The sequence below is a fragment of the Lissotriton vulgaris genome, chromosome 10 (assembly GCF_964263255.1).
Source record: "Lissotriton vulgaris chromosome 10, aLisVul1.2, whole genome shotgun sequence".
Classification (NCBI taxonomy): Eukaryota; Metazoa; Chordata; class Amphibia; order Caudata; family Salamandridae; genus Lissotriton; species Lissotriton vulgaris.
In genome coordinates this window covers 1139729956-1139753785 of record NC_141698.1, presented here as the reverse complement: position 1 = coordinate 1139753785, position 23830 = coordinate 1139729956, and the positions used below count along the sequence as shown (strand labels likewise).

The 23830-nt window shown below is 47.7% G+C and overlaps 1 protein-coding gene across 1 annotated transcript in view; it reads right to left on the bottom strand.

The window, feature by feature from the left end:
- LOC147689472 (uncharacterized) overlaps positions 1–23830 on the bottom strand; it is a 61092-nt gene that overhangs the window by 6836 nt on the left and 30426 nt on the right. Inside the window, exons 2-4 of the mRNA XM_086940112.1 lie at positions 15884–16036; positions 12788–12828; positions 4908–5013 (exon numbers count right to left, since the gene is read on the bottom strand). Of these exons, the coding sequence (XP_086796238.1) occupies positions 4908–5013; positions 12788–12828; positions 15884–16036 (300 nt within the window). The remainder of the gene's footprint in view (positions 1–4907; positions 5014–12787; positions 12829–15883; positions 16037–23830) is intronic.

The following is a 23830-nucleotide window of genomic DNA, read 5'->3' as shown; positions in this document are numbered from 1 at the left end:
TCCAGGGCACAGTGTGAGATGGATAGCTTTACCCGCCCCCGCTCATACCCACCTCAGTCCAGGGCACAGTGTGAGATGGATAGCTTTACCCGCCCCACTCATAGCCCACCTCATTCCAGGGCACAGTGTGAGATGGATAGCTTTACATGCCCCACTCATAGCCCACCTCAGTCCAGACAGGAGAAGTGTGGCTCAATGGTTAGAGCGGCAGACCCTGATGCAGAGGTCTGGCCCGGGACAAGGGTTCAATTCCCGCCTCAGCGGCTCTTGGACTCAATCTCCCCGGACCTGATAATTCTCGCCTCGGTGCCTAGTCTAATCATGGGTCCCACTCTGCAACTCTGTGCAATAGCTTGATTAATCCCCACAATGCTAGGATGCCTGGCTTCACCTTGGGGGTGCCCAGGAGTGGGCACTTCACAGGGAAAAGCCAGGAAGGGTTCCACAGCGGTATGCATTACAGCGCCAGGACACCCCAGTTGGGGTATTAGTGTGTTTAACAAGTACAAATTACATTTACTTCACCGCCATCCCTTGAACCTTCTCGAGAGCAGCGTCAGCAAAGGACTAGAGTTTGTGCATGAAACACTCAAAGGGGTATATGTACAAGCCCCTATCGCCACCACAACATCACTTTTTCAGACATTGTGGAGGCAATAAGGGCTTTTTGTGAAGCCACCTAACACCGCCTTGTAAATAAGGCCCCCTTTCACGCTGTACTTAGCGTGAGAGGGGAGGGCAATGGGTGTTGCTTTGGTCGTTCCACTGCAACACCCATTGATTTTGACGCTGCCCATATTTACAAGGGTGGCGTAAATAGGAGGCAGCGCCAAGAGTAAGACCAGGGAAAACCTGGTCTTAAACATGTGAAACGAGGAGCAATGCTTTATTACCGATTGTTTATGTGCAGGAAAGGGGACCTTCATCCACATAAACAATTATTTCCCCAATGCAGGCACCCTTGCACTATGGAGCAAGGGAGCCTGGGTTGGTGCTAAGCAGCTAAATTAGTGCCACCACAGGGGGAAATGCAGGGCTGCACCATATTCTTGGGTGAATACGGTGTAGCCCTGCGTTCCAGAAGTGGCGGAGCGTGGCAGTAAGCTAAGGAGGCTAATGCAGCGCTCCGCCGCTTCTCTCGCAAATATATCCCAAAAGGTGATGGCAGGAAAGCTTGAAATAAACCTAACTGTTGGCAGTCACTTGCGGCACCATTTCAGCCTATCATTTTTTGCTAACTGCGCCACCTCAGTTTGAACTCAGCCATATGCAAATCAGTCTCGACCCTGCTCCCTATGGGGGCAGTCCAGCCTGAACTGCCAGAACAGGTCCTCCCTGGACCATAAACAAGCATCTTAGGACCAGTTTTGCTCTGAATGGGGCTCTTCAGTCCGGTACAGCTTGGTTCCAGCAGCACCATGAGCGGGGACCCAAATACCGGCATACCCGGTCCACATAGGACATTGCGACTCTAGCTAGCACCCGCCCAGTGAGCAGCCTGGCTGAAGCACCTTGACCCAAGAGACAGCTGTCCCTGGGATGGACTACAGAAAAAGCCGAGACCAAGGTGCCTGGAGAGGCACAGATGGGACACGGGAAATCCTGAACCTGAGCGGGATAAGCAGGCAGTGGTGGGATGTACGGGGCAACCTGGAGGTCAAGTGAAAGAAAGGGTGGTGGGGCCAGAGCTGGGCGCATTCAAGGTTTCAAAGAGGCTGGTAGGATTCATGGGATACTTCTTAGGGGAAGAGAGGACAAGATGTCACTACTGTGACTGCCCCTTCAGGGCAGGAAATAGAGTGAAAAGGGACACAAAAGTGGGGAGAAGGAGGACACAGAGGCCGGGACCTAAAAGGGATCAGGGCATCACGCGGGGTGGTGGCGAGCAGTACGAAGTAGGTAAAGCTGAGACATGGGAAAGAGCTGAGTTAGGGGGCGAAATTGGGAAAAACTGAAGGGGCACTCTACAAGAAGAAGGGTTGTAAGGAAGAGAGAGTAGTTACTCAATCAAGGCAAATGTGCTGTGTCTAGTTCCAATATTGCAAGGCAGTGTGGGTAATGTGAGTGTGCAGCAGAAACGGGAAGGATGTTACATTGGCAGTGTGGGGAGAGAGGTAATGTGGGTGTGAAGCAGAAATGGGAAAGGATGACGTCACATTGGCATTGAAGAGTATCTCTGTGTGCAGGGGACAGCTGATGACTTGTGACCAGTATGTTCCACACGTGGTTTTTGGTTCTGTATGCCAAGTTTGTAGCCGGGCAAGGTATCTATGTAAGAAATACTAAGCATTGTAAGCAACCTTGAGCTATTAGAATCATCTCAGCAGCTCAATTTCTACATAACATAGAAGACTGTGTGCACCAGGTACTAACCTATGTACATGGGCCTAATTTGCTTCCGAAGACGGGTTATCTGTAAAGTTTTCACCACAGTATGAAGGCTGCTGGTGGCACGGTCTTTAGCACCTTCAGGCCTTGGTTTTTGACAGGCGTTGATTACAGTCTGCACTGTTCTTAGTAGATATGTTTTCATACTCTGTGGTGTATTTCTCAGAGTAAACAGTGTTTACAGTACCCACTTCTTTACTTATATCAACTTAATTTCTCAACGTAGATTCAGTGACGGTGAGGGGTTTGATACAGATAAAAGTGGTGCGTAATAGGGAATTCATTTTGGAACAGATGTTGAGTATCTTGAATAAGTTGGCTTCCTCTGAACAGTTGTATATATTGAACATCGTGTGCAGTCAGAGTTTCCCATATATCTGTGCCTGATTGCTAATGTGAACGCGGCTACCCGTGAAGTGTACGGTATCGGGTCAATGTGGCACATAACACAAGCTTGCTACCTCCAAGGGAGTTGTATCTGTGACGGCATTAATGATGCTTCATATTATTCTACACTATTTTATACTTACTTTCAGATCTCTAATGCTACACTAGTTTATAGAGTAATATGTACAAAAGAAGCATTGGTGATGTCATCAGTGATGTCATCAGTAATGCCATCAATGACGCAATTTGTGATGTCATCAGTGATGTCATAAATGGAGAATTTCTGGGTTTTTTAGTTAGAAATGTTATGTTGGCAGTGATATATTCACCTAACTATACCGACAATTTACCTTTACAATATTTACATATATGACTTGTGACGCACCCAGTCGCTGATTATAAAGAAAAGACGTCAGAACTCGGCGATTAGAAGTTATTTCAGTTGAGTTCTCACATCCAAATGCCTGCGTTCAGAAGCTAGGTGAAAAGCAGCTTAATTGAATCATCTGTTTAAAGCAATGAGAACAAAACATTGCTGTTCTTTCTTCTGCTCTATTTTTCTAGCCTACAATGAGAAGAAAAGAGAACAGGTTTATTTTTTACACAACTTAGATAGTTGGGAAAAAGTTAAAACGTTTCTGCATGTTTCGACAAATTCCGAGGTAGTGCAGCTTTTTCCTTTAAAAAACTGACTTGTATTACCTATTTCTAATATCTGTTTGCAACAAATATCCAACAGGTTTTTGATGAGTTTAATTTTACACTAGATATTTTATTTTTATTCTTCATGCTTGCGAACATGCTCACTCTTATATATGGAAGAACTATGCACAAAGGGGCTTATTTATGAGTTATTTGCGCCAACGTTGCGTCACTTTTTGTGCAGTGCCATATTTACAAAGTGACGCATCTAAGCAGATGCGTCAATATTTAAAACCCTTCACAACATTTTACCTGCGTCAGGTATATTGTATGCAGGGCGGGTGTTCCCCCACAAAATAGGGTCATAGAAGTGGTGCAGTGAAATCTATGAGATTTCAGTATACCACTTCTAGGACGCCACGGAGTCAAATCTTACGCCTGCGTCATAGCAGGCTTAAGACTGATGCAGGCGCATTTAACATGGGACTTGCCCATGTGTAATGACCCATTGGTGGAGTAGCGTCACTTATTTGACACACTCCAGCAATGTATCATTACTGCAACTACAGATACGTTTGTAAATCCTTGCGGCATGGAGAGTCGTACTGTAAATACAGCGTATCCATGGTGTCTCATGGATAGCGTTATGAAAGGGGTTGCATCGCTGTTTTCACGTAGTGATGCAACACTTTTCATAAATTAGGCCCTAAGGTTCTAAGTGGTTTGTGGGAAAGGTGATGGTGTGACGGTGTATTATATGGTATAAAGTACCCCCTGGTGTACATGATAAGGATATTGCAAGTCAACTATAAGTTCCATAACTATATAAAGGAACTTGACCTTTAGTCTTCTTCCTCCATACGGTTATGGAACTCCTTGGTGACTTGCAATATCCTTATCATGTACACTCGGGGTACTTTATTCCTTATATATAGACATATAAATTGGAGTTATTATAAATTATATGTAATATATACTTACCATGTGTGGTAAAACCATCCGTTGATAAAGGCATACGTGGAAAAGACATGTGTGGTAAAGGCAGCATGAAAAAGGCATGCATGGTAATTGCATGTTTTGCAAAGACATACATTAACGGTATGAACTAGCCAAGGGACATAGTAAGTCAGTCTCGTAGATGCATAGGTGATATAAGCAGCACTTTTACAGCTGCGTCTTGATTTATTCGGAGATTCAAACAACTTTTCATTCACCGGACACCAAAGATCCACAGTGTAATGTGGAACAGTTCAGGACATGTAGGTCACACATGGTCATGAGAATATCTTAGCATGATCAAAAGCCCTTTGTTTCTTCTCTATCAATTGTGTCGTACAGCAGTGTTTAAAGTCAGTATTACAGTTCGCTGAGATGGGCTTCTGTGAATTGATTATATAATAGTAATTCTGCAATAAGTCAAGATTGAAGATGCTGCTGATGATGGAAGCTCTGTAGCACCTCTTTACGCCCAAGCACCCCCACATACTGACCTCTCTTGTTCGGCTTCTGCGCGGCCTGGTTCACGCGCATGAACGTCGGGCTTCGGTTCCGCTCGGCAGCTGCCAGTTTCCACAGCATCGCTTGGACATCGTCTACCTGCGAAAAGACAGAGGAGTCAGTTCCATCGTGGTAAGTCTTGGTTTAGTGACCTCAAGGCGAACGGCCCCCTCCTTGCCTACTACTGCCTTCTCACGGGTCTAGAACCTCACATCTGCGGCTCGTCCGCTGAGGCGGAGGAGCGTTGCCCCACTGAGCAGGCCAAAGAGGAAAAATAAAATGATAATAACTCATTCTTTTTATTTTATTTTCCGTCCTTGCTCAGCTGGGCAGGGGCGGGCGTGTCTGCTCAGCTGGGTAGGGGCGGGCCGTGTCTGCTCAGCTGGGTAGGGGCAGGCTGTGTCTGCTCTGCTGGGTAGGGGCGGGCCGTGTCTGCTCAGCTGGGTGGGGGCGGGCCGTGTCTACTCAGCTGGGTAGGGGCAGGCCTTGTCTGCTCAGCTGGGTAGGGGCGGGCCGTGTCTGCTCAGCTGGGTGTGGGTGGGCCGTGTCTGCTCAGCTGGGTAGGGGCGGGCCGTGTCTGCTCAGCTGGGTGGGGGCGGGCCGTGTCTGCTCAGCTGGGTAGGGCCGGGCCGTGTCTGCTCTGCTCAGCTGGGTAGGGGCGGGCCGTGTCTGCTCAGCTGGGTAGGGGCCAGCCGTGTCTGCTCAGCTGGGCAGGGGCGGGCCGTGTCTTCTCAGCTGGGCAGGGGCGGGCCGTGTCTGCTCAGCTGGGTAGGGGCGGGCCATGTCTGCTCAGCTGGGCAGGGGCGGGCCGTGTCTGCTCAGCTGGGTGGGGGCGGGCCGTGTCTGCTCAGCTGGGTAGGGGCGGGCCGTGTCTGCTCAGCTGGGTAGGGGCGGGCCGTGTCTGCTCAGCTGGGTAGGGGCGGGCCGTGTCTGCTCAGCTGGGTTGGGGCTGGCCGTGTCTGCTCAGCTGGGTAGGGGCGGGCCGTGTCTGCTCAGCTGGGTGGGGGCGGGCGTGTCTGCTCAGCTGGGTAGGGGCGGGCCGTGTCTGCTCAGCTGGGTAGGGGCGGGCTGTGTCTGCTCAGCTGGGTAGGGGCGGGCCGTGTCTGCTCAGCTGGGTGGGGGCGGGCCGTGTCTGCTCAGCTGGGTAGGGGCGGGCCGTGTCTGCTCAGCTGGGTGGGGGCGGGCCGTGTCTGCTCAGCTGGGTGGGGGCGGGCCGTGTGTGCTCAGCTGGGTAGGGGCGTGCCGTGTCTGCTCAGCTGGGTAGGGGCGGGCCGTGTCTGCTCATCTGGGCAGGGGCGTGCCGTGTCTGCTCAGCTGGGTAGGGGCGGGCGTGTCTGCTCAGCTGGGTAGGGGCGGGCCGTGTCTGCTCAGCTGGGCAGGGGCGGGCCGTGTCTGCTCAGCTGGATAGGGGCGGGCCGTGTCTGCTCAGCTGGGTAGGGGTGGGCCGTGTCTGCTCAGCTGGGCAGGGGCGGGCCGTGTCTGCTCAGCTGGGTAGGGGCGGGCCGTGTCTGCTCAGCTGGGTTGGAGCGAGCCGTGTCCGCTCAGCTGGGTAGGGGCGGGCGTGTCTGCTCAGCTGGATAGGGGCGGGCCGTGTCTGCTCAGTTGGGCAGGGGCGGGCGTGTCTGCTCAGCTGGGTAGGGGCGGGCCATGTCTGCTCAGCTGGGTAGGGGTGGGCCGTGTCTGCTCAGCTGGGTAGGGGCGGGCCGTGTCTGCTCAGCTGGGTGGGGGCGGGCCATGTCTGCTCAGCTGGGTAGGGGCGGGCCGTGTCTGCTCAGCTGGGTAGGGGCGGGCCGTGTCTGCTCAGCTGGGTAGGGGCGGGCCGTGTCTGCTCTGCTCACAGAGCCGGGCAGGAGTTGTTTGACAACTCCAAGTGTGAACAACGTTTTGGCCGGCTGTCTCGGGCCTGCCAAACCGTCATGCACACTTTGCATGTTCTGCACCAGGCTGCATTACAGCCTGGGTGCAGAACATGCCCAGCCTCCCATTCCCTGGCTGAGCGCTGAACCAAGGCACTCAGACCAATCAGGACACTGCATTGCAGCGTTGTGATTGGCTATAGAAACCTGGAACCTGGGTGTTTTCTGCTCTGGAAGAGGGCAGAGAGGAACAAAAGGGAGCAGCGTCAACAGGGAAGTGTTGTAATGTATTTTTCATTCCCTCCCCCGCGCAACCCGCCCCCCACTGCTGTTAAATACGAGCTGCCACAGACATTACCTCGCCTTCTTTACTGATGCTCTCCAGTTCTATCCAGTCCAGAATCCACCGTCCTCTCCCTGAGTCCCTGCGCCTTACTTCACGGTGGATGGATATCTGTCTCTGAATAGGAGGGACCTTTCTCCTTAACACCATCTTCTCTCACCGAAGCTCACAGTGTCTTTGCCTTCACTGATCTGAGATTGTGCCTGTCCCCCAAAAGGCAGCCAACAGAATAATTTACTCCAAGGAGTAAAGATCACAGATCAAACTACAGCTTCATATGGAGTCTGAGACTCTCAAATGCATGTCAAGTTTTCAGTTCTCAAAGATTAGTGATTTTGTAGGGTGTGCAATCCGTGCAGCAGCTTCCAGGGAACAATGTATCTACAAGAGCCCACCCAGGCTCTATTCATGGTGTCACTTCCCACAAGGTCCTGGAACCTACCACGTCTACGCTTTGAGGTATAAGTGTAATGAAATTGTGTACGAGGGTGCGCGTGTGGGAAACGTCATTTGGGAATATGTTGCCATGCTAAAAGGTGTAATGCATATAGGTACCAAAATCTTTCAATTTGAACAAAAAAAATATACATCCTAGTCTCCGGGACTGTGATTTAATGTAATCTGAATCTATTCAAATCTAAATCTAATCAATTCTAATTGAATCTAATCTAACTGTATCTAAAACAATTGTGCCAAATTTATGTGAATAAAATCCAATCTTATCTAAATATCATCTCTTCTAAATTCAGTCTTATTGGATCTGTATGGAAATTGATTGTAACCATTTCAAACCTTTTCTTTTATCAACTGTAATCGAATTGTATCTAAATCTTGTTTTCTCTAAGCGTTGAGATATCCAAAGCGTATCTCAGTCTGCACTGTGCAATCAACGCGAACGGCACCATGCACAGCGCAAGCGAGCACTGCTTCCTTTCTGCCGCTCAAGTAGATTTCTCAACGCGAGCGGACAGTTTCTCAAAGCGAGAGGTTACGAGCATACATGAATACTCACAATGAGTAATCTGACCGCCTGCGCGTTTAGAAATCTCACTGGGAGGTGGATTTTCCTCGCTCGACAACTTGAAGTTTTTCAGAACTCTGTGGGCTCCACGTAACGAGGAATGCAGAAATCTCCGTAAGACTGAGATACGCTTCGGATGATGGTGCTGTGTGGTACAGACAGGGTATGGTGCTCCTATTGTTTCGCACGGTCTTGGAATGTTGATATGTGATATGGTATCTAGTTATGTTATGTTATGTTATGTTATGTTATGCGTTTTTATTTGGCGCACAGATGCTCCAGCTAAGGAGCGTCCTGGCGCCCGACAAGGCAGCTGCACAACACAACTAAACAAAAAAACAAACATATGTATACAAACTAAGGAAATAAAAAGGTTTTCACCGCACGGCGAAAGGAAAGCAAATCGCTCATAGCGCGAATCGCCGGGGGCAAGGAGTTCCAAAGGGCAGCTGCGCGCACTCGAAACGAGCGTCCACCGGCCCTACTCCGCTTGAAGCGCGGCACAACGGCCAGTTGGGTGTGATACAGTCGATTTGTTTTATGGGTATGTTAGTATGTAATATGTTATCGTATAATCTGGTTTAGATATCATGTTACGTATGAAAAGGTATGATATGGATATTTAATGATATGCTATGGGACTGATGGGTTAGGTCATGGTATACCCTGGCTTGGCAGGATGTGAGACGGTTTGACACCCAGGTAAGCTATGGTTTGTTCTGCAGGTTTCGCTCTCACAACAGAGGGTTTTATGACCCTAGCAGGGCAGTATCACAACATGGAGGGAGGGGTGGACCCAATGGATTTATCGGTGTCATTTCGGATTTTCCTAACACATGACAGGGAAGGGAAGCCCCACTTTATCTTAAGCAGAGTGAACTCCCCCCCCCCTGCTCCCCCAGGGGTTATTTAAAATGTGGAGACAGGTGGGTGATCTAAACTGGAAGGTAACATACAAAGTGCACTGAGACTTTCTAAAGGTTTGTGGCAGGCACACCGCGCCCCACCCTTGCCAGGACTGGACTGTCCAATCCAATGCTTACCCTGTGTTTATGTTAGAGCCTTTGTGCCCTATATAGGGCAGTGAGGATCCCTAGCTACAGTCCAGGACCCTGGCAAGCCGGTCCCTGGGATGCACAGCCAAGGCTTTGGAGCTGCAGAACATTTTAACAAAATCTACAGCCTTTTAACAGATCTAAAAAGTGATATTTACTTTTTAACTGAGACATTTCTCATTCCTCACTCACCTCCACTGTCACACCCCACACTCACCTCCACTGTCACATCCCACACTCACCTCCACTGTCACACCCCACACTCATCATCACACTCACCTCCACTGTCACACCCGACACTCACCATCACACTCACCTCCACTGTCACACCCCACACTGACCTCCACTGTCACACCCCACACTCACCTCCACTGTCACATCCCACACTCACCTCCACTGTCACACCCCACACTCATCATCACACTCACCTCCACTGTCACACCCGACACTCACCATCACACTCACCTCCACTGTCACACCCCACACTGACCTCCACTGTCACACCCGACACTCACCATCACACTCACCTCCACTGTCACACCCCACACTCACTATCACACTCACCCCCACGGTCACATCCCACACTCACCATCACACTCACACTCACCCCCACAGTCACACCTCATACTCACCTCCACTGTCACACCCCACACTCACCTCCACTGTCACATCCCACACTCACCTCCACTGTCACACCCCACACTCATCATCACACTCACCTCCACTGTCACACCCGACACTCACCATCACACTCACCTCCACTGTCACACCCCACACTGACCTCCACTGTCACACCCGACACTCACCATCACACTCACCTCCACTGTCACACCCCACACTCACTATCACACTCACCCCCACGGTCACATCCCACACTCACCATCACACTCACACTCACCCCCACAGTCACACCTCATACTCACCTCCACTGTCACACCCCACACTCACCTCCACTGTCACATCCCACACTCACCTCCACTGTCACACCCCACACTCATCATCACACTCACCTCCACTGTCACACCCGACACTCACCATCACACTCACCTCCACTGTCACACCCCACACTGACCTCCACTGTCACACCCGACACTCACCATCACACTCACCTCCACTGTCACACCCCACACTCACTATCACACTCACCCCCACGGTCACATCCCACACTCACCATCACACTCACACTCACTCCCACAGTCACACCTCATACTCACCTCCACTGTCACACCCCACACTCACCTCCACTGTCACACCCCACACTCACCTCCACTGTCACACCCGACACTCACCATCACACTCACCTCCACTGTCACACCCCACACTCACTATCACACTCACCCCCACGGTCACATCCCACACTCACCATCACACTCACCCCCACAGTCACACCTCATACTCACCTCCATTGACACACCCCACACTCACCATCACACTCACCTCCACTGTCACATCCCACACTCACCTCCACTGTCACACCCCACACTCACCATCACATCCATACTCACCCCCTCTATCAATCGCACTCCCACTGTCACACCCTACACTCACTCTCACTGTCAAACCCCACACTCACGCTCACTGTCAAACCCCACACTCACGCTCACTGTCAAACCCCACACTCACCCCTGTTGTCACACTCACTTCCACTGTCACACCCCACACTCACCATCACATTCACACTCACTCTCACTATCACACCCACACTCACTTCCATTGACATACCCCACACTCACTAACACTGTCACACCCCACACTCACCATCACATTCACACTCACCCCCTCTGTCAAACGTACTCCCACTGTCACACCCTACACTCACTCTCACTGTCAAACCCCACACTCACGCTCACTGTCAAACCCCACACTCACCCCTGTTGTCACACTCACTTCCACTGTCACACCCCACACTCACCATCACATTCACACTCACTCTCACTATCACACCCACACTCACTTCCATTGACATACCCCACACTCACTAACACTGTCACACCCCACACTCACCATCACATTCACACTCACATCCTATGTCAAACGCACTCCCACTGTCACACCCTACACTCACTCTCACTGTCAAACCCCACACTCACTCTCACTGTCAAACCCCACACTCACCCCTGTTGTCACACTCACTTCCACTGTCACACCCCACACTCACCATCACATTCACACTCACTCTCACTATCACACCCACACTCACTTCCATTGACATACCCCACACTCACTAACACTGTCACACCCCACACTCACCATCACATTCACACTCACACCCTCTGTCAAACGCACTCCCACTGTCACACCCTACACTCACTCTCACTGTCAAACCCCACACTCACGCTCACTGTCAAACCCCACACTCACCCCTGTTGTCACACTCACTTCCACTGTCACACCCCACACTCACCATCACATTCACACTCACTCTCACTATCACACCCACACTCACTTCCATTGACATACCCCACACTCACTCCCACTGTCACACCCCACACTCACTCTCACTGTCAAACCCCACACTCACTCCCACTGTCACACTCCACACTCACCATCACATTCACACTCACTCTCACTATCACACCCACACTCACTTCCATTGTCATACCCCACACTCACTAACACTGTCACACCCTACACTCACCACCACACTCACTCTCACTGTCAAACCCCACACTCACTCTCACTGTCAAACCCCACACTCACTCCCACTGTCACACTCCACACTCACCATCACATTCACACTCACTCTCACTATCACACCCACACTCACTTCCATTGACATACCCCACACTCACTCCCACTGTCACACCCCACACTCACTCTCACTGTCAAACCCCACACTCACTCCCACTGTCACACTCCACACTCACCATCACATTCACACTCACTCTCACTATCACACCCACACTCACTTCCATTGTCATACCCCACACTCACTAACACTGTCACACCCTACACTCACCACCACACTCACTCTCACTGTCAAACCCCACACTCACTCTCACTGTCAAACCCCACACTCACTCTCACTGTCAAACCCCACACTCACCCCCATTGTCACACTCACTCCCACTTTCACACCCCACATTCACCGTCACATTCAAACTCACTCTCACTGTCTCACCCACACTCACTCCCATTGTCATACCCCGTACTCAGTGACACTGCCACACCCAACACTCACCACCAAACTCACTCTTACTGTCAAACTCCACACTCAACCTCACTGTCACACCCGACACTCACCCCCACACTCGCTACCACATTTACTCCCACTGTTGCACCCCACACTCACCCACACACCCCACTCATACGTACTCCCACTGTCACCCCACACATTCACCACCACACTCACTCCCACACTCACCTGCACTGTAACACCCTACACTCACCACCACAATTATTCACATGGTCACACCCCACACCCACTGTCACACCCGACACTGACCATCACATTCACTCCCAGTCACACCCCACACTTAACACCACACTTAACCCCGCTGTCACACCCTACACAGACACCCTTGCTGTCAAGCCCCACACTCAACCCCACTGTCACACCCGTCCCCACAGTTACCCCTTCTTTCCCCCCCACACTTACCCGGTTTTCTGAGGCATCATCCGAAAGTGCTCCTTTTGAACCTAACATTAAAATTAAAATAGAAAAAAGACAATCACTGTTACTGAGCAGTGGACAGTAGAATAAGACGGTTGTACAACTGTGCCCCCTCGACCCTTGACCCCAGGAGGTGCGCCTGTGTATATATCTCAAGGGGGTGAGGGGGGAGGGGGTCAGAGTGTTTCTAGGTCCATAGGGCGTAAGTATGTACAGTATTTACAGGTAAGAATCCACTTACAGTTCCTAACTCCACATATATGTACTTGATTAGCAGCATGTCCTCAGGGCAAGTAGGTGGGCAGTTATCAATCGTTAATGCATACTTTCCTGCATAGACTTACCGTCACAATACAGGGGTGGTCAGTATGATCGTCACAATATTTTCTCAGGTCGTTATTTCTGTCCTTAATGTTCTCACCTACAAGTCACAGAGGACATGTCCCACGGATGACCCCTCCCCCCCCTCTAACACCTGGATCGGCACGAGGAGGGTCACACCCCGTGCAATGACCCCCCCTCTAACACCTGGAGAGACACGGTGAGGGTCACACCACGTGCAATGAGGTCCAGTCTTGGGGTGCACAGTAAAGGGGCCCCCTCCTGGACGGGCCCCTCCCAGGGGCGCTCTCAGGGTCCCGCCCAGTGCTGCGCTCACCTCTCTCCTCACATTGAGAGATGAGCCCACGTTCATGATGTCGGGCGACGGCTGCTTGACAATAGCCACCTGTATTCACACCTTACAGTTGGACTGGGCCGAAGTTCTTTCCTTCCCTGTGTTTATCGCGTCCTCGGTGCCGAGTCGACGCACTTTAGTATATTGTGCACTTAAAGCCTCCGGGAGCCGGGCCAGCTGGCTCGGGACTCACCCGCTTCAAACCGGCCTCAGCATTCAGAGCATCTGTGAGTTCATTGTTTATTCCAGGCGATATTAATCAATATCTGACATAGATTCCCCTCGTGTTCAATCCCACTACTCTTCACAGCACTTTAAATCCTCAATGTACGTCTCAGAGATGGTGAATCTTAACTCACTGCACTTTGGGCCAGATGGACAAAGCACTTTGTAGCCGCAAAGGGCCAGGTTCGCTGAATCGACTGTAGGCGATCACAAGGATGCTTTTTCAAATGTACAAACACCAAAGTTCAGTCTGGAAACAAGTTGCCGAATCACAATTTGTGTGCAGTTCGATATCGATATTTGAAAGAGGTGTGTTTAGGGCGTCCCTTCCAAACCCGAACGGCAGTGCATTTATTAATGTTTGGGTTTGGCGACCGAATTGTGGGCGCAAAACCATGTTAATTTGGCACCAATTGAAACTTTGCGGTGCAAGCCAGATTGGGTCAAGGATAGGGGGTAAATCACAGTCACTGGGTCTCTGCTCTGTACCACTTGATGGACCGTGCGGCGGGAGGGGGTGAAGGGAAAGGTGCGTGGGGTTTGGAGGCCGCACTCGCTTGTATGCGAATTGTGAGGATTGCGGCAGCGATAAGAAGCTGATGAAGTAAGCGCATGAGCTGAGGGCGATGTCGCACAACTTCAGCCAGACTTCGTTTGACTTGCAGATTGTAGCTACAGATTAGATACCAGCAGTTTGGAGAAGTGTAGTTTGAAGTGAAAGTTGGTGGTGACCCATTCATTTATTGGGGACCCCTTCCCCTTTGAGAATGTTAAACAAAATATTTTTTGAAAAAATGAAGCTTCAACGTTTCATTTTCTTTTTTGAAACACATCTTGTTAAAGGAAAAAGGGCTGCGCATATATATATATTAAAGATTGCTTTATTTAAAAGCAATGACACACATGGCGGTCTGCAGCCCCCGTCGGTCACTCCCCCTGTGATGGCTGTCATACTTAATGGGTCACACATTGCAACGTACCTCACTAATGTTCTTGTGGTAGGTCAATTTTCAATCCCCTAGGAACCGCTAATTAAAAATATAAAACTTTCATGCATTTAGAATGGTGATTACCAAATAGCGATTCAGAAAAAAACACTATTTGGGCATTTTTAAGTTAAAAGTACGCACACATGGCTCGTGGAGCCCAACCTACTCTTCGTCAGGAGTGATAATATCCGCTTCAATCGATACCTAGAAACAATTCATCACCCTCCCATCGGTTCTAATACTTCTAGCCTTCTCTGCCACAGCTTTTCTTTTCACCTTCCTCAACCTCAGGAGTCCTCACGAACCCTATTCCAATGTCCATTCCACGCTGCTTCCCACTGGCATCGTCCAGTTTGTCCTTCGTGTTCTCATACCTTTCTCTACTTCTTTGAAAACTTATTCCTGATATTCCCTCTCCCTATCATGTGTTACCGCGGTAGCTCCTCTGTCCCCGGCCCCCTCCCTATCACAAAACACTGGAGTCTTTCCTCAGTGATCGCTGCCCTTCCTATCGCGTTACTGGGGTCTTTCCCCTGTGATCATTGTAGTTTTACCTCATAAAAAAGCACTAAAGTCTTGAATTTTTATTTACGTTTTTGGCATAAAAGTGTCTAAGGTGTTCAGCCAATCACCAATGCACACTGGCTGGTATGAAATTAACTTAAATGAATTTTTTGAAGATACCGATTAGGGGATGGCTGAATAACAGACAAAGCTACACAATGGTCAACCCAGAAACAACAAGACCCCCCTTGTACACGCTTCCAAAGTTCAGAAGAACTTATTCACCCTCCATTATTTCAGGAAGACTTTCAGTTGAACAACTTTTCCCATCTCCCTCCAATGGACCTTCTTCTCCTGGTCCAAGCCACCTTGACAAGACCCTCAATCCTGGTCTGTGGTGCCCCCCTCCCAAGCTTGCCTCACTTGTGAAGCTGTGATCATCAGGGTCCACTCTATGCTACTAGACCAACCCCCGCCCTCCACCCCGGAGTCTTGATGCCTACTTACCCTTCCACCAGCTGCTCTTGGCGGCCTCCACCCAAGGCTACTAACACACAACCCCCTCCCTCCACCTTCACAGTCTTGATGCCTACTCACCCTTCCACCAGCCGTTCTTGGCGGCCTCCACCCAATGCCATCAACTCACAACCCCCTCCCTCCACCTTCACAGTCTTGATGCCTACTTACCCTTCCACCAGCCGCTCTTGGTGGTCTCCACCCCTCCGTCTCCGGCCACTGACAAAGCCGAGCTCAAGGATCTTGAGTGCCGAAGTCCAACCGCTGCAGCGTCCTCTGGTCCATACCCCACCGCATCGCTCAACAGGTTGTAATCTGTTGGGTCTAAATACATTGTGAGTCAGTAATCAGCGGTGAATGTCCAAGACACGTTAAAAAGAAAAGGAGGACCCCACACAGACTAATAGGGGACTGGGGGGATAGTGAATCTTCAAAATGAGAGACCAGGGCGTCCCCACGAGAAGACAGTCTAGGACTGTGTATCACACCTAGTTCCTGGAATCTAGGGTGAGTGTTCCATTTATCAAGAAGCAACTTTATAAAGCATGCCAATAATCTGGCGGGAAAGGTAAAGTTACAGTGATTCGTGCTTAATTACTATCCGTGTATGTTCAAAAAGAGCTATGTATATTTACTGTTCTAGTTACTTGTATCCCCAAAGATGCCAACTGTTATAGAAAGGGGACTATTGTCTCACCGTATAATCAACATTAGAAATGACAGTTTTCTAGTAATACCCACAATGAACAAAAGGCCTAGTTTTCAAACAAATATGTACATAAGTCAATGTCTTCAATAAATGTTAAAAAATAGGAAAAGTTTACCACACCATGAGTTACTCTGTTACACATTTATTATACATACAAATATTAAAATTCCATCATTACAAAGTATACAATTAATCAAGGAAACAATGTTAATACATTTGCATAAAAAGCAATTAAAAACAAAGAATCACAGGTCGACGCGGCGTTTCGGTTTCTTGTATTTCTACCTTCTTCAGGACAGATTCTACATGAATTTAAAAAGAGATTTTAAAAAAACAGAGTTACTCTACGTTGCATTGGTGCAGACCATTATGTGTACATGGTTATGAGTAGTCACGAAATAGTTAACTGAAACTTCATTTTTAGGCATCTCTAGTACAAACCGACCTTATTCTGTAGCCCAGACTTTTCTATTCCATATTGCTGGTGATGTTTACACACAGTTAGGTTTGAAAACCTCATGCTTATTATTCTAAAAAAACATTAGTTAAGAAAACATATCGACCATATCTTTTCTATTCATACACTTCGTACAAAAATAGTGGTGTTTACCTCTCCCATGGACTATATAGTCCAATGCTTATGAAGCCCACAAGGAGCAATCCTAGCAATACAATCTGAATAATTATAGATCTATTGCATACCTTAAAACAAGTGGAGTAAATTTCCCCACCAGACAGTACTTTCTGTTCAAAACCTTGTTGCCATCTGATTTCTGGGCTTATTTTCGGTTTTTGTTCGGTATATTGCCTCTGGATAGAATAAATTCAATGTAAGGTTAGCACATTAATGATTTTATATCTTAAATCTTAAAGATGTATATCTATATGTCGCAATGGACATTCTTATAGACTAGACGAGAGGTTTGTGGTAAATTCATACCTCCAGGTATAGTGTATGAATATTATTATGTACCTTCTATTTACACTTTGCACGCTTGGTCTTCGACTACCAGGAGGAGCCACCGTATTCTCCTTTGTGGGTTTCTTCAATGACCCTGGGAAATGTTTTAATTGTTTAGTTATAGGTTTTTGTCAGTCCAAAATGGGCTCTATTTAATTAGCAGTACCTAAATTCTCACTCACCATTAAAAGTTGCTGCTAGTTGCAGTTTCTTTTGTGTTCTGGTTCTCAGGCACCTCGTTGTGGATGTCAGAGTTCGTGCTGCATAAAGTGATGGAAAAGACATTTTGCTATATTTTTCTGAGTTCCAGAAAGTTTTTCTTAGTTACTATAGTCTCTGACTTTATTATTGCCCGCGCTGTCAGATTGTTTGTCTTAAGTTAAAACTCGCTTCTTGGATATTGCTGCTAGACTCTTTTTAGGCAATCTATAAGCTTTTAAAGATTTAAATTATGCCTTCCCTATTTTAGTAGTCTTTACCTTTTGGATTGCAAACGGCCTCCCTGCTCCTGGGTCCTGGTAGTCTGTCCACAGCGTCCCTTCGCCGGTCTTATTCGATCCGTCACGAGAATAGAATGGAATGCTAGTTACCAACGCGGTATTAATATAGTAGCCGCGCGTTGATTGGATTGTTTTTACTCCAATGCTGATTGGTTCTTTATCCTCCTATCAGAGTCCGGTTACCGTGGTAACCGAACGCTTTCCGCCGTGTGCGGAACCGGCACTCGATTTGCCTTACTCTTTTTTTGTTAGCTCCTCCGGTTGGATGGGCAGGTTGCTAAGTAACTGAACGCGTTTCTGGTTTCCCTGAGCGCATTGGTATGCGGTTTGGTTACGTGGGGTATTTTACAGTTTTCCGTGTGTGCTCTAAGAAAGGCTCACACGAGGGGGACTCGAAGGATGTGCCTCCCGCTTGTTTAAAACATTACTTTGTAGGCTTCATGATTGCTATTCGCTCAGGTAATGCAGTTTGGTTACGTGGGGTTACGTGGGGTATTTTACAGTTTTCCGTGTGTGCTATATGAAAGACTCACACGAGGGGGACTCGAAGGATGTGTCTCCCGTTTGTTTAAAACATTGCTTTATAGGCTTCATGATTGCTATTCGCTCAGGTAATGTGTTAATATACAGTATGATGCTAGGTAATTTTCGTGGACCAGCAGTTCAACTAGACCTACATTGCTGATGCACATCTATTTAGTGATATTACTAAATCATCCCTTATAGTATTGTTTACCACTCCCTTCGCAGTATGGTGCTAGATTATTTCCGCGGAGCAGCAGTGTCACTCGACCCAACTTGCTGCTGCGCGTCTGTTTGATGGTATTACTACATCATCCCTTAAAGTATTACTTTCCACTCACTTAACATACAATTCTCTCCTAGAGAGATCCGTGCAATCTTACTCTCCCTCCTGTGGTGGGAGGTAAGCTCACGGGCACACAAGTTTTGTTCAGATCTTGTGTATTGGGTATATTTGCCTTATACGTTCTCTTATCCTTGAATAATTCTCTCCCAATCTTCCTTAGAATTTAAGCCACACCTAACACTATTCAGGGTTGACATAAAAAATTGTTCCCTTCTTTTTCTTTTATTATTCTGATTCCCTCCTCTGATGTTCTCACTTACTTTTTCTAGACCACACCATTTTAGGTCCTCAATTTTATGGCCAGCTTCCCTCCAGTGTTCAGTTAGAGGTGCTCCAATTTTGTTAGTCCTGATGGCTGAGCGATGTTCATTAAGCCGCAGCCTGAGTTCCCTAGAAGTCTCCCCTACATATGGTTTGTTGCAGGGGCATTGAATAAGGTAGATTACGTTTGTGGTTCTGCAATTGATAAAGCTCCTGATGTTGATTGTTTTGTCATTCACTGTGATAGTACCACCTTTTATAATATTAATACAGTTGACACAACCCGCACATGGGTGAGTTCCTGTCGGCAGTGGTTTGCCATCTATGGTGGTTTGAAGGTTCTTGTGGGTCTCCTTGTATGTGTGTACAAGGGAATTTCTGATAGTTCTATTTCTCCTATACGAGAACATGGGCTTTGGGATGGGTTCCTGTGCTCTATCTGAGATAAGGTGCCAATTTCTATTTATGATATTTTTTACCTTATAACTAACTTGGGAGAAATTAGTAACAAACATGATAGGCTGTTCTTTATGTTGGCTATTTAGTTCATTGTTGAACAGGTTTTCTCTGTGTTGGACCTAGATTACCCAAGCCTACATATGGTAGCTTGGCACAGTAGTGGTCTACAGCTAACTCAAGGCGTTGGCTAAGTACTTACAAGTCTCACCCACAGTAACACAGTGATGAACCACTAAAATAAAGACACAACACCTCTGTTTGGAAAAATACCGTTACCTTTTATAAAAATAATATGTCTCTTTGGATTCAAGTTATACAAGATACAACATTAGTTTCTTTCAGGAGTAAACATTACACTTTTGCTTTGAGAAATTACTTTTCACTCTTCCTGCTGTGAAAAAAAAAAGGTCAGTAAACCACATTCTTTTGTCAAAGATTCCGTAATGAATAAAGGTAACTCCTTGGTTGGTTAAGAGAATCTCATTAGCTTCACACTCTGTGGGGTTACTTTACATTAATACACAATGTCACAATACTTCACCAATAAAGCTTACAGAAAGGAAGATGCAGTCGGACAGTGCAACACGTTTTTAAAGGTTCATTAACGGGTACATTACCCCACAGCTCTTAAGCACTGCTCGAATCAACAGCAAGACCTGGTTATAGATCTTCCCAGCACCACCAACCCGTAATGTGACTAAAAGGGGAGACACAACAATATTAGCCAGGTTCCTCTCACTCTAATTTAAAGGCTCAAATGACTAATAGGAGATCTACTTCTCCAATTTACCAAGAAACTACAAGGGTTTTTCCCCCAGGAACCCTGTAATTCCCTACACCGCTTCCTCCTCTTTGCTCCAGTTACTTATGGGACACTTTAGTTAGGATTAGGCTGAACACTAGCCCGTTTTCTCCACTTAGGCTTCCTTGTGCAGTTCAGTCTATGTCCTAGTTGCAGCCCCACCGTCTTGTCTCCTTTCCCCGGCGCTGCTGCCTCCCGTCCCCACACTACCCGGCTTACTTGTAGGCTTCTGGGTGTGATGCGAGTGCTCTTCCCACTTGCGCTGAAGCCTGGCAGCAGTCGGCGGTTGGGAAAGGTCGAGGGAGGCTTCCCTGGCCCCCAGGCTCCTTGCTGTGACGTCCGCTGTGGCGCTTCTGCCTCCTCAGGACGGGGAAACGGCTACCTGAAGCTCCGACGCGATCGGCTCTCCTCAGTCGGCACTGCTCAGCTGGGCATGCGCGGTCGCGCTCACTCTCCTTCCGCTTCTGCGCGCTGGCTCCCAGGGAGGTCGTCGTTCTCCACGGAGACGCTGCTCTGTCTCCTCTGGGCCTGCTCGATCCTAGGCCCCTCCTGCCTCCACAGAAGCGTTTATACGCTGGACATGCGCGGAAGCGCCTACCTCCTCACTTGACGCGGCCGGTGCCCCCGGGGTCCCGATGCCGATCGGAGCAGCGCCGCTGCTTCCTCCCAGTCACTTCTCACTTTGGCCTCACAGGAAGGATGTCCACACACGGCGCCCTCGCTCCTCAGGTCGCCAGGGTGCCACAGACACCCGCCTTCACTTCAGCTGCTCCACAACACCGGTAAGCACAGCGCTGGATAGGGGCAGCCAGGAATATCTTCAGTTCAGGATATCCTGAGAGGATTTTTAATGGAGTTCCAAGATAGGAGAGACTGCTTCCTCAAGTAGCTCAATTTCTGTGTCAGTAGTTGTTGTCTTGAGAGAGGGATCGGTCAAAGGCTGAAGGGGGAACAATCTTCTGAAGTAACTGTCAGCCTCAGTGACAAACTAGTTGCTCTCAGTGTGTCCACCTCCTCTCACCACTGCCTCACTCCTCTACTCTGGGGTCAGCACAAAATGGCTGCTGGTCACTGGCCTTATATAGGGTGGCCTGAGACCTGCAGAAGTCTCTAGTTAATTCCAGAAAGTTCCCTAATGTTACCCTATGGACCTGTCCTCCAGTAGTGTCCGTTATGGCAGTTGGTGGACACCATTTTAGATCTCTGGAGATCCCTAGATTTTCAAGGGGGTGACTAGGCCTCACAAGTATGAGGGAAGAATGGCGTCATCGCCAAGGAACACCTAGCCCCCTGACAGCATTAAAAATTCCTGATGGACACATGTAAAAATAAAAATAGAAACTCTGGGAGGCTAAGGGGGACAAAAATAAATCATGGTGGTTAGAGTCTTCCCAGAAGCAGACAGGTCTAACACTCTGTTAAAGTATTTCGCTCTTTTAAAAGCATGTCGGATCATTCTCTTTGGGTAGCCCCTTTCTAGGAATTTTTCTTTCAATCTATTGGCATGGGTTTCGTAGTCTGTCATTGAGGTACAGTTCCTTCTCAGACGAAGGAACTGGCCAAAAGGAATATTATTTTTCTGTGATGGAGGGTGGTTGCTTTTGTAATGCAGCATGCTGTTCCTATCGGATGGTTTGGTGTATAATTCCACTATTAGTCTCCCTTCTTGATGTCTAATCAGAATGTCCAAGAATTCTACCTGAGTTCTGCTAATGTGGGATGTGAACCTTAGATTTGCATCTCCCAGGTTCAACCATATCAAAAATTCGTTCAGGGTATCCATTTCACCTGTCCATAAAAAGAAAATGTCATCAATATACCGACCCCACTCCGAGATGTTTTCATAGAATGGGGCCGCCATATTGTAGACATGTTTCTCCTCAAATTTGGATACATAAAGACATGCCAAGCTGGGGGCACAAGTGGCCCCCATGCTGGTCCCCTTGATCTGTCTAAATAGGTTATCTCTGTAAAGAAAGATATTATTTTTAAGAATTATCGTGATGCAGTCAATTATGAAGGTCTGATGATCTGTTAGGTCTTGTTCACCCACTCTTAATATATCCTCCATGATTTCAATAGTGCTATCCTGAGGGATATTGGTATATAAGGCTTCAATATCCAGAGTCACCAATATTTGTGACTCTGGATTGAAGCTCAGGTTTTCTATTTTCTTAATCATTGAGGTGGTGTCCTTAATATAGGCTTTCTGTTGCTGTACAAGTGGTTGCAGTAATACCTCAACGTATTTACTTAAAGGCTCAGTCAGAGACCCTATGCATGAAACTATGGGTCTCATCGGGGGATCATCAATGTTTTTATGCACCTTGGGGAGGCCATACAATGCTGGAATTAAAGGGTCCTTACTTAACATGAATGCAAACTCTTCTTCACATATAATATCCTCGTCTCTCGCTAGCCTCAACATCCTTTCAATTTCTACCTTTAGGGTTTGCCATTCCCCTCTGTTGGATTTCTTGTAGTGGTCACTATTATTTAATAGTTTCAACATCCTATTGTCGTAGTCACTGCTGTTCATCAATACGACACTCCCTCCCTTGTCCGCTGGTTTGACTGTCAGGGCGCTGTTCTTCTCAAAGTATTCTAGTGCTTTTTTCTCCTCTCTACTGAGATTATATGATGTCCAATTTTTTTGTTTTAGGAGATTGTCTATGCTTTTGTCAACCGATCTTTCAAACGCCTCTACATCTTTATGTACAGCACTGATAGGGGGAACCCATGTGGATTTATTTTTTAGGCCCGATTTGTTTTGTCGTGCTGTCTTTTCTTTACCATCGAAAAAAATTTTAAGTCTTATTTTTCGGAAAAAGCTCTGCAGATCTCTTTCCAAGGTGTATCTATCTACATGGGAACATATGGCATAACCTAATCCTTTCTCAAAGAGTTTTATCTCTATCGGGGTCAGTTGGTGGTCTGATAGATTGATGACCGCTAACTTCTTGTTGGTGCTTAATCCCATTGTTTCTAACTGCGAGTGCGAGGACGTTGAGGGTTCTGGGCTTGAGTGTATTGTGTTTGGTTGTAATTGTTTCTGCCCCTCCCCCTCCCCTTCTGTTGTCCAAACATTTGATTGCACCTCTCTAAAAAAACTAGACCTTCTTTGGTTGTCTGTTGATGTTTATTTGTTTCACCATCTTGTTGTTGTCTGTCATTTACTAGTTCTCCCTCTGAGTCAGTGCTGCTGTAAGAGGAATCAAAAAATCTCACACGTTTCCTAGATTGATTTCTAGGTTGATTTTGCCACTGCCTACGGGGTTGGAAATTTTCTTTGGGGCGATCATAAAAATCTTTTTGAAGATATGGATAGACAATTTCTGGATTATAATTTTCAATGTCCTTCTTTAATTTATTACTCTTCTTTTTAATTAAGTACTCACTATAACTATCCACATCATTTTGGATTTCTTTTAATTTGGCCTTAGCATCTTCCAAGGCTATGCTATCTCTCAGTTGACTCTCTAATGTTTCAATTTCCTTCTTTTCTATGAATATAAATTCCTCTGCTGTTTCTATAATAAGCAAGATCCAGTCTCTACT